This window comes from Erpetoichthys calabaricus, chromosome 9 (genome assembly GCF_900747795.2).
Source record: "Erpetoichthys calabaricus chromosome 9, fErpCal1.3, whole genome shotgun sequence".
NCBI classification, from domain to species: domain Eukaryota; kingdom Metazoa; phylum Chordata; class Cladistia; order Polypteriformes; family Polypteridae; genus Erpetoichthys; species Erpetoichthys calabaricus.
In genome coordinates this window covers 164,154,416-164,166,811 of record NC_041402.2, presented here as the reverse complement: position 1 = coordinate 164,166,811, position 12,396 = coordinate 164,154,416, and the positions used below count along the sequence as shown (strand labels likewise).

General features: G+C 35.3%; 1 protein-coding gene across 4 annotated transcripts in view; it reads left to right on the top strand.

Annotated features, from left to right (window-relative positions):
• The first annotated feature begins 2,237 nt into the window (after window positions 1-2,237).
• Window positions 2,238-12,396, top strand: part of ilvbl (ilvB (bacterial acetolactate synthase)-like) — a 47,740-nt gene continuing 37,581 nt past the window's right edge. Inside the window, exons 1-2 of one of the 4 annotated variants that reach the window (XM_028810365.2) lie at window positions 2,238-2,331; window positions 2,648-2,778. In XM_028810365.2, coding sequence (XP_028666198.1) covers window positions 2,665-2,778 — 114 coding nt within the window. In that variant the 5' untranslated portion in view covers window positions 2,238-2,331; window positions 2,648-2,664. Of the gene's footprint in view, window positions 2,779-12,396 lie in introns of all 4 variants that reach the window. The other 3 variants (XM_028810364.2, XM_051932137.1, XM_051932138.1) reach the window with 3 other exon arrangements.

The window sequence follows — 12,396 nt, the reverse complement described above, 5'->3', positions numbered from 1 at the left end:
GAGTGTTCCTGCAGAAACCTCTGTAGACATGTTTGTCTCTAGGAAGAAGCTGATTTGTTTGGATATAAATTCTGTGCAGTTCTCGTCTGCCAATAAAAGAGGGTTAAGACGCCATCTGCGAGGTGAGTACGAGGGGCTTATTGATTTTAGCTCCAAGACTAGAGGGGCATGGTCAGAGATAACAATTGTGTCATATTTGCATAATTTAATTGTAGGCAGGAAATTATTATCTATAAAAAAATAATCAATTCTTGAGTAGCTATAATGCACTGGTGAGTAGAACGAATATGTTCTTGAGTTTGGGTTAAGAAACCTCCAGGGGTCTGATAAGTTGTGATCCTTTAAAAACTGTGTAATTATCTTTGCAGTATTAGATGTCGTCCCCCCTGTCACAGGAGTCCTATCTAAGAGTGGATTTAAAACACAATTAAAGTCCCCAGCCATTATAATTTTATGAGTGTTCACACTGGGAATGGATGCAAATAGATTTTGCATGAATTCCTTATCATCAACATTGGGTGCATAAACATTTATCAAAATCATTTTACTGTTATATAAGTTGCCCATGACCATCACATATCTCCCTTCAGGGTCCGACACTACCTCTGATGCTACAAAAGGAACTGTTCTATGTATGAGAATTCCCACCCCTCTAGTTTTCTTTATAAAACTAGAATGGAACATTTGGCCAGTCCAGTCTTTTTGTAATCTGAACTGATCCTTTGTTAGTAAGTGGGTCTCCTGTAAAAATACTATTTTAGCGTTTAAGCCTGTTAGGTGAGAGCATACTTTCTTTCTCTTTAATTCGTGATTCAGGCCTTTAACATTCCAGCTCACAAAGTTAACTGTCCCATCATGGAGACATTGATTCTGAGTTTTTAATGTCATTTTATAGTTTTAATTGGTAATATGGCAGTTTTAATCTTAGTTTCAAGATTCCCCAGGAGTTGTTGCATGTTAGCCTGTTGCTGCATTGATATTTATAATTATAAGGATTATAAGAATAGATTAGATATAACCTGCTCTCCTTCTCTCCCCCTAGCTAATGGCTATTACTGCTTGAAATAAACTGAAGTTTAGAAAAGCCAGAGAAACACGTGAACAGATTAATAGGTTTCAGCGGTGCTTATGAAAATACAGTGGTTTCTCTAATAACCAATTAGCATTTGCAATGCCAAATGAAAAGTAAGCTAAGGGGGTTAACTATTTGAACAATGATGAAATTACACCTGAAAACGGGGCTTTGCAGTCATATTTGAAAAATAAATTAAAAATCAGTAATTTCAAGTAGTAGTAGCCATTAGCAAAATTAATGCCTTGGCTGAATTTTTAAATCAATCAATGGAATCCCGATTTAAAAAATGATCAATTTCAATCAAAAACATGTAGAGAAAAGCCAAGCAAAATGACACCTTTTACTGGCTAACTAAAAAGATTACAATATGCAAGCTTTCGAGGCAACTCAGGCCCCTTCTTCAGGCAAGATGAGTTGCCTCGAAAGCTTGCATATTGAAATCTTTTTAGTTAGTCAATAAAAGGTGTCATTTTGCTTGGCTTTCCTCTACATTCATAATGGCTGACACGGAACAACACCCTAGTAATCAACAACATGGATATTTCTGGGTGTGTCCAAATATGTAATTAGTATTATATAAAGAAAGGGTTGGCTTTTTTCAATCAGAATTAACAATGCTCATATAAAGTTTAATATAATTTTCATTAACCAAAAACAACGTTTGCAAATGAGTAACTTAACAAGATATTTCGAAACAATTTACAGGCCAAATGTAAATAATCTTATCTATTTAAAAACAAAAAGTCAAGGTCAGAAGCTACAATGGTTCAAAGCACGCCCTTACTTAAGAAAAAGAAAAAACTTTCTCAACCAAAGAAAATTTCTGTAACACCAACCTACTATTCGCGATCACGTGATAGTATAGTGAACCAATCCAATAGGTCTTTTATTTGCATACTTAACCTCGCAACGAATGACATTCAGGCCCCCAGAAATATATTTGCATAACAACGCATCTAGTTGTATAATTTACATAATACCGCCTATCGAGTCACTAACGAGAGGCCAAACACGCTCTAATTTTGGCAGCACCGTACCGTACAATGAGAACCAGGAAGCATATTTTGTAGTGGTCCCGCCTTTTGTTCGCAGTGATAGGGAGGAAAAAATATTGTCGAAAAGTCATTGGTCATAATGTAAATCACTCACATTTTACCGTCCGTAGAAGCTGAATTCACAGAAGCTGTTAATGCACCAAATAAGCGTACCTACAGTTTAACAGCATATACTTTGCGGGACCAACGTTCTTTGGTATTGTAAGTCAACAAAAACCCGACGACCCGTGACTGGCAGTTCCCTGTAGATGTGTAATCTCTGTTTAACATTGTGTTTCATTATTATTTCGAAGCAAATTCAAATTGATTGACTACGAGATGCTTTTGATGATAGTTTTAGATTACAGCGGTCAACTTTTCGACTACTAATTGTGTTATTGCTTCAGTTTCAATGACCACAGTTATTAATAATTTATTTCTGGAGTTATATTTTTTTGATGAGATAGTTGCAGTATTTAATTTTTTTTGCCTTTAGTAGCTTTTGAGCATATTTTTTCTAATTCTGCCTGTCACCCAGAGGCAACGACAGTTGCAATGGAAGGATGCTGCATGCTGTGCACTGTCCTTGGGACGATTTTGGTGGCCTTCTCTGGCATCTTGGTCTTCGCTGCTTACAAGCTCGGGTTGTTCTATCAGTTCTTCCACAAGGTAAGCTTTCAAGCTGGTAGATTACTGTGCAGAGCATGCGCCACAGAGATTTTGCGCCCGTAATTACCCGGCACTTCAAACATTTCCTCCTTCGTCGAGTTTGAGTCTTGTAATTATTGCAGTATTATGTGATTAGTTACCAGAGTTAGACGTTCTAATCCTGGAGATATAGCATTTGTCGTGTTTCCAGTTTTTTTTCTTCTGGTCCCCTGAACTATATTTTGTTCTGATCTTCTTTACCATTATGCAAACTTTTTGAATACATGGTATGGTTCAAGATTGAGGAGAATCCTTAGCATACTTGTATCTTGACGGTACAGGTTAATAAAATTTAAACCAATTTAAAACCATCTTACACAATAACATACACTGAATTATCCCATTTGGAGTTTTGACTTAATCATTCTTCACAGGTTGGTTACGATTTAGCTTTGTAAACAAAATCAACATAGTTTTTTTATTTTAAGAAATATATAATTTAAAAAGTGCCAGCACGTGGATTAGAAAAGTGTTGAATGAATATATAGAGAGTGGCAAAATAGTTAATACTTTTTCACAGCTTCAGGAGAATAATATTACTGTCTCTACGGAGTTTGCATTTACATGTTAAGTTAATTTGCTTTAATTTTTTCCTTTGTATTTGTGTGTATGAATTTTTGGTACAGTGGACTGACACTCTGTATAGGCTAAGATGTTGGGAGCCCAAATCTTCAATTAAGCAGATTAAAAGAATAGATGAATTGATATATATTTATATTTATATATGCATATCCACCATCCTCAGTAATGAAAGCTATGTAGAAAATATTTCATGAATGAATATAGTGTATTTTACCCAGGATGTAATTTCATTTAGAGGCATAACTATAGGATGGCTAATAAAATATTCTAGGCAGGAATTGTAGAGTAATGATTTAAGAACTAGACTTGATGCCATAAAATTGCTAATTTGTGTTTGATGTCAAATTGTGCTTATAACTTGCTGTGTAGGGCTAAACAATATTCTTGTAAATTGCTCTATATTGTATTATAAATGTACTCCAGAAGGAAGTCCCATGCAAGAGACAAAATAGGATAAAACTGATTTTTAAAACAAAAAATAACACAGTAGTTACCTTGTCAAAAATGCACCACAATGGTGTAGTATTTAGTGCTGCTGCCCTGTAGGTACATTGTTTGAGTTCAAATTGTGTGCCTTATTATTGTGCATGTGAAATTTGCAAGGACTCTCTCTCTGTTGAAAATTTCTGTTTTTTTTTTTTTTGGTAGATCGACATTCCTAAACTGGCCTAAACGTGGGAGAGTGTAGGGGGTATGTGTGTATGCCTATCCTCTGATGGATGGACACCTTGTGCAGCAATGGTTCTTGCCTTATTCCAATTGCTGCTAAGAAAGACTCCAACCTACCATGAACATTAATTTTTGATACTTTGTAGGGCATATGTGGGCTGAATGATGTTTTCTTGTTTTTAACATTTAAACATTTATATGAAAATGTTTGGGAACCCCTCTTAATTCTTTGGATTTTTGTTTATCATTGGCTGAGCTTTCAAAGTAGCAACTTCCTTTTAATATATGATATGCCTTATGTAAACAGCAGTATTTCAGCAGTGATATTAAGTTTATTGGATTAACAGAAAATATGCAATATGCATCATAACAAAATTAGACGGGTGCATAAATTTGGGCACCCCAATAGAGATATTACATCAATACTTAGTTGAACCTCCTTTTGCAAATTAACAGCCTCCAGACGCCTTCTATAGCCTTTGATGAGTGTCTGGATTCTGGCTGGAGGTATTTTTGATCATTCTTCCATACAAAATCTCTCCAGTTCAGTTAAATTTAATGGCTGCCGAGCATGGCCAGCCTGCTTCAAATCATCCCATAGATTTTCAATGATATTCAAGTCAGGGGACTGTGACGGCCATTCCAGAACATTGTACTTCTCCCTCTGTATGAATGCCTTTGTAGATATCGAGCTGTGTTTTAGGTCATTGTCTTGTTGGAATATCCAACCCCTGCGTAACTTCGACTTTGTGACTGATGCTTGAACATTATTCTGAAGAATTTGTTGATATTGGGTTAAATTCATCTGACCCTTGACTTTAACAAGGGTCCCAGTCTCTGAACTAGCCACACAGTCCCACAGCATGATGGAACCTCCACCAAATTTGACAGTAGGTAGCAGGTGTTTTTCTTGGAATGCGGTGTTCTTCTTCCGCCATGCAAAGTGCTTTTTGTTATGACCAAATACTCCATTTTTGTCTCATCAGTCCAAAGCACTTTGTTCCAAAATGAATCTTGTCTAAATGAGCATGTGCATACAACAAGGGACTCTGTTTGTGGCGTGAGTGCAGAAAGGGCTTCTTTCTCATCACCCTGCCATACAGATGTTCTTTGTGAAAATTGTGCTGAATTGTAGAACGATGTACAGATGCACCATCTGCAGCAAGATGTTCTTGCAGGTCTTTGGAGGTGATCTGTGGGTTGTCTGTAACCATTCTCATAATCCTGCGCATATGCCGCTCCTGTATTTTTCTTGGCCTGCCAGACCTGCTGGGTGTAACAGCAACTATGCCTGTGGGCTTCCTTCCTCTGATGACATTCCTTTCAGTTGAAACTGACAGTTTAAACCTCTGAGATAGCTTTTTGTAGCCTTCCCCTAAACCATGATACTGAACAATCTTTGTTTTCAGATCTTTTGAGAATTGCTTTGAGGATCCCATGCTGTCACTCTTCAGAGGAGAGTCAAAGGGAAGCATAACTTGCAATTGACCACCTTAAATACCTTTATATCTCATGATTGGACACACCTGTCTGTGAAGTTAAGGCTTAACAAGCTAATCCAACCAATTTGGTGTTGCAAGTAATTAGTATTGAGCAGTTACATGCATTCAAATCAGCAAAATTACAAGGGTACCCACATTTTTGCACAGCCAGTTTTTCACATTTGATTTAATTTCATATGACTAAATACTGTTTCACTAAAAATCATTTTTCGGAAAAAAACCCCAGTACTCAGATGTACCTAGGAAATGAAAGACATACCACTGTTATCTTTTTTGTTGAAAGTAGAGTAAATTATTATGCAGGCTGAGAGGGGTTCCCAAACTTTTTCATATGACTGTATAGGCTTTCTAAAAGCAAAAATATTACTTGAGCAGTTTTACTATATTAAATATGGTGCAAGATCTCTGTTCTGCAGAAACCACATATAAAACTTCTATATAGTTCTTTCATTTTTCATACTTATGTTTTGGCAATTAATTTTAACTTTATTGCCAGGCAACACACTCGTTAGGAATTTCTCTTGGTGTTACATCCATGCACATAGCAATTAAATGCAAGTAAACAACACAATATACAAAACACGACACTATCACAACATTATATACATTACATGGTTTGCCCAATTTTTGACATATTACAAATATTTTGTTTAATGGAGATAATCTTAAAACCTGGATTATTTGATACACTGTTTATTAGTAAGAAATATTTGCTTGTCACTGTTTTTGTAGGCTGAAGAAGAAAATAAAACTAATGCATTGCCCCCAACAGTTTTTATATAGTGATAGAATATCGCTAGGAAACAAAATGCCTTTTTTTTTTTTTTTTTGCTGGGCATGCATAGTTGAACCTTTAACACATTTTCATTTGATCCAAAGTCCAAAGAGCTTCATGGGCTACTATGACATTGTAAATTGGATATTTAGATAAGAAGGTCAAAAGCTGCCCGCTTAGAAAGAAACGGCCTAAATGGGTAAGTTTCATGCTTTTAATGGTGATCTGATTGCTTCCTGGACCTGAAATTGTTTAATGAAGCATACACCACACTTCAGGCACAGGCTCTTGCTGCATCCACAATATGAAACACACAATTCCACAAGAACAACGTCCAAAAGTTTCAAAAATTTTTTACTCTATAGTAATATTTGTTATTGATTGTTGGAATTGACTGTCAGCATTTTATGGTTTTATGACTAAGCTCTGATTATCAAGTACTACAGATTGCTCATAGGTTACTATCCTTATGGAATATCCACATTTTCTCCTTTGCCTTCTTTGGCTTCCTTCAGATACACAGGCTTCCTTCAACGTGCCACATACCTGCACATTATGCTGATTGATGTCATTGAATTAGCCCAATATGACTGCAGTAGAGCAGCACATCACCCTTTCTTGGTTCGTGCCTTGCACCCATTGATGCTGATGATCTTCTATGAATCTGTATTAGACAAAACAGAATTAGGAAATAGATGGATAATATACACTCGCCGGCCACTTTAATAGGTACACCTGTTCAACCACTTGTTAACGCAAAAATCAGTCAATCGCATGACAACTACTCAATGCATTTAGGCATGTAGACTTTTGTCAAAATGACCGCTGAAGATCAAACTGAGCATCAGAATGGGGAAGAAAGGTGATTTAAGTGACTTTAAACGTGGCATGATTGTTGGTGTCAGACGGGCTGATCTGCTAGGATTTTACCAGTCCAACCCGGTACTAGCAATGTTTACTTAATAAAGTGGGCAGTGAGAGTATTTAATTTCAAAAACTTTGTATTGCTTTTTATAGTTTCTATTTCCCCATTATTAATTCAAGGGAGCATATAGTGACAGTTCTGCTTATGAAGTGTTTTGTCATTTTATTTGTTGTTCTTCCTCCTCTCTAGACCATAACTCTAGCAACACAGAAGAACAGCCCAATCGAGAAATAAAAAGATGTCTAGAGCATTTACTTTTCCATTGTATGCTACACCATTTGTTTTGTTTTCCTTTTTGGAGGTTACATGTAATATTACCATAGACTGTCTGATATTTCACAGTTTGCCAGTACAGTTAGGTGTCTACTGTATACTTTTTTTTAGAAAAACTTCTTTCTTATGCTGGCTGTCTTTGTTTATGAAAGGAGGAGAGACAAGAGGGGCAACACTGCTAGACTTTGTTGGCCTGTTGATATTTTAAGAGGCTTTAGGACTTGATAAATGAAAAGTGAAAGTATAATGTTCTTTATAATTACTGTACATTCATACTTGCACTAGATTTATGTTTAGCACTGTACTTACATGATAAATAACATTAATAAAATGAATGTCTGAACAAGCTAATTATTTACATTTAAAATAGCTTTTCCTGTCATTATGCATTTACATATCCATTAAAAGTGGACAGTGTAGTGCTCAGTCATTAGGAATTGCTGTATTAAATAAGGGTTGTAGTTGTGAGGGTTGTTATTCCGATTCTTGGTCCATAATATTATGATATTGCAATTATTATTTTAAAATACCATTTTTGTAAATCAGTTCTGTAGTATATTACAATGTATTATTTCCTATCTATTAGACTGATGTTAAAGTGGAAGTAGTGGTGTTTTTGGTGTGAAAATTCAGGTGGAGCCATGTGAACCTGGAGGGGATATGCTGTCAGAAGGGGTAAAGGTTAAATCGGTTAAATGCCACAAATGCTGAGAAGCTTTGTAGAGGTTGTACATATAGTACGTGTGTGTGTTAATGAGTGGTAGCATGAAAGGAAGGGAGAGAGTAATGGAGGGAGGAAGGATCAAGCACATAAAGATTAAAACCTAATGAGACCTTCCCCTCTGTTTTAATACTTTCAGTCATATCGAAGGATCCTGGCTTGGATTGTCTCTAATCATGGAGTTAGAAAGAGAAAGCAAGTGACATAAATGAACAGGCAAGGGACATAAACCTAAACCTAACATGACAGAAAAAAAATAACTGGGGCCATGGAAGTTCAGTCTAGTGAAGGTGTGAGGATGGGACACAGCATTTCACAATGCGTCAGACTACAGGAACCAGAGATGATAAATGTCAAATAATGCTGCGCCAAAAAAAAAAAGATCTATCAAAATTTTTGTCATGCAAAAAAAAAATCTATCAAAATATTATTTTTGTCATGCATAAAAAAATCTATCAAAATATTATTTTTGTCATGCGGTACAAAAATTAAATAACAGCTTTTAAAGGTATTTTAACGTTAACATCATATACTTAATACTGACAGCAGAAAAACACAAATGAACATTAATAAATTTCCAATTCAGTGGGCAAAGTACTAAATTCTACTGTACGTAAGTTATCGACAGGATTCATGATAATATAGACATCTAATCCAAAATAGCAAAACATACAAGTTTAAGGTACAAGGCACGCTTTAATCTGCATCACAAAAAATCAACCAATGGGTTACTTAATACCTTTCAAGCCCAAAAGCCCTCACATGAGAAAAGGTGTATGCTAAGGACAATGCATTGTCCAAGGGCCTGTCCCAACAACCTGAAAACAGGCTAAACATGCCAGGCACAAAAAAAGTTTCACATATTTTCATATATTTGAAAGAACACTTTATATATCCAACACAGTCTGGAATATATCAACAAACAGCTACTGCCCCATATTCCTTACAAACAATACACACCGGTGCCTCACTGCTCATCACAATTATATATTCTGTCTTGCATCTCTCTTGAAACTGGCATACCTCTTTATAAGCATTGTTTTTCCTTGGACATTGTTGAGGGTTAGAAAGCTATCAGTAGCTATGAGACCACATTCAGCATTGAGTGAAGTCTGAACATAAAGTGAAGTGGTAGCGGTGGACCAGACACAAATCAAAATTTGAAGCTAAAGCAAAATACATCTTGCATTAACATGCGTCATAATTGGATGGCACTTAACTATAAATTATCTGGTGTAAACACGGTGGTGATGGATCATGTAGACCATATTTGGAGTTGGCCTGAAACAAAAAGCAATCACATTTAACAGGAGTAGAAATGAAAATACTTTTCATATCCATATACAGTACAACAGTCAAGCCAGTGAATAAATAAAAATAATTGTGTAGCAGTCAGGTAAGCTTTGGGAGGGTGGCTAGCCCTGATGTCTGTGCAGCTTTAAAACATCAGCACAGTGGTGCGAGTGAAGTCAAGCTACTCTCTCTTTAATGAGGCTGTCACATCACACTAAAACACTTCAGTTCTTGATGGCAGTGTGGCATGTCACAACCTTTTTACTTGCTCTTGTTGAGTCATTACAAAGTGCCAGTTTCCATCCTAACTACATATTAGTAGCTGCGGTGCACTATAATGTGCATATAAACACAAGTAGACACTGGAGACACATGTTAATGCCAGGTATAAATTTAATCTGTCTTAATCAAAAATGCATATAATCTATATATGAAATACAAGTTAAAGGGGATCTTTGAGAAAACTAACAATCATCATAAACCATATGTAACATGTTTTCAATATTGATGAAGTAGGCCACTTTAAATAAGTACAAAGTTCAGATCCGGCCTGCGTACATTCAGTTTGACACCCCTGCCTTAAACAAAGGGAAAAAAGAGGAATTTGCATCTCCATATTCAAAACTGTGTCTGCCTACACATTTAATTAAAAAAAACCCTTAACTCCATTCATTCCATTTTTTAAAAATTTGAAAACGTATTTTAAGCATCTTAACATTCTCCATTGTGAGATCAGTAAAACTTGGTACATACTCGTATGTCACACATTGGTACACTGCATATGTAGGATGAGTGCTTTTGGGATAGGCGTTTAGATTTGTAGTAGTGCTGTTGTCCAATAAATCAAATTAGACCTTGTAATTAAAATATTTTTTCAATATATATAATTGCATTTTTAAAATTTATGAGGCAACCATAAATATCTAATGACAGAATATATTTTTATAGACCATTGACAATCAATTTTTAATATTCACTATTATTCTTGCTAGTTAAACTTACATACAATACACAAGCAAAAAAATCTGATAATCTTAGCCAAGACTTCTTGCTTCTCTTATTTCTGTTTATGCAGTATATGTCGGTACACATGAAGAATTCTAAATTTAATATAAATCAGCCTTGAGGCACTCCTGTCAATTGAATCTAGAGAGACAGTGCTAGTTTGTTTTGCTCTAGAGTAGTTGATTTGAAAATGGCAATGCTTCCAAATTGCATTTTTCATGTTAAACACTTCATTCAGTTGCTGTAGTGTGGTTTTGCCCATCTTGTAATTAGGCTGTTAAGTACTTGAGGTTTTTATAGTCTGTTTACAGTATATACAAATGGATGCTCGGGATTCTCAAGCCAGTGTCTTCATTCTTCAGAAATTTGTTTTATGGCTGAATGTTCCCAATTTTCAACATCATAATTTTGCCTGCTATGAGGGATGCCCCTAAATCCAGTGGATGGAAAGTAATGAGACTACCTTCAGTTTGCAGGGCTGGGTTGCAAGGAAAAAGGGTTTAGTAGCAGCTTGAAGTGATATGATCATATTAAAAAAGCATTTGTTCAAATGTATTCAAATGTAAATTAAAATTTTTGGATGATGTGTTTGTTTGTACTGTATGTGTGAGTTTTTTTAAAATAAATTTTTACTATAATGTTTTTGGTGCATCCATAAATCAAAAAGTGCTTTTAAATCTGTTGCTTATTTTACTTGAAACTTGTAAACAAAGGTCTTCACAAAAGCAGGACTCTCTGCACAAATTAACATGAACAAAGGTAGACAGAAATAAGTCATAGTTACCGCTGCCTTTTTGTACCTATAATGCACATATGAAACACATATATAGCGGGTTGGATAATGGATGGATGGATGGAAACACATACAAAATCGCTCATGATTGCTCAAGTGTATTAAACAAAGTCAGTCCTTTTATTTTATTCCAACTCTGCTTCTTTTTACTCCAAGTATAACTCTTAACTACAGTGATATTTAATACAGTATTGCATTGAATTGCACTGGGTTCGGGACTTGAAACTAAGGAACTTTGGGAGGATGAGGTATAAAATCAGCTGAAACTAGAAACCTCAGGTGTTTATCATAGCCTTGTTTATTATCTTTATTGTAAGCTTCATAATTTTTCTACTTTTTTACTCCTCCTTTTTTATGTCTGGTTATATTTTTGATAACATATACATGTTTTTTTTCTACAAAAAGTCCTGAAGAAGGAGGTGACTCCTTCAAAGTGTGTCAACTACCTCTTAGATTCCATACTTCACTTCAAACAATTTTAGATTCTATTGGCATTCATAGCAATATTTATCACAACACTAGCAGAATAGTCTTTCTTCCACAACAAATGAGTTAAAGTATTGAACTACTTTATACTGTGTGTTTTTTTCTTTTCATTTTTATATGCAGCACATTTTATAAATACATATAATTTAAGTTTATCTTGTATATTTATATATAAATCTCAATCATTTATTTGAAACAAAATTCCTCGTAATTTCACATTATGCTGTGTTGACACGCATCAACTCACAGGTGGCGCAGTGGTAGTGCTGCTGCTTTGCAGTAAGGAGACTGTGGAGGATTGTGGGTTCGCTTCCCGGTTCCTCCCTGTGTGAATAGCGCTTTGAGTACTGAGAAAAGCGCTATATAAATGTAATGAATTATTATTATTATTATCTCAATATTGAGCTTAGTGTTTATACTGAATAAATGTATGATATGATATACTTCTTTAATTACAGGTATATGTTATTATGCAGATGTTCAACTTATTGCATTGCTTGGTTATATGATGATTTTGGTTATTTAATTTTTTTCTTGAATTCCTAACTTTATTGA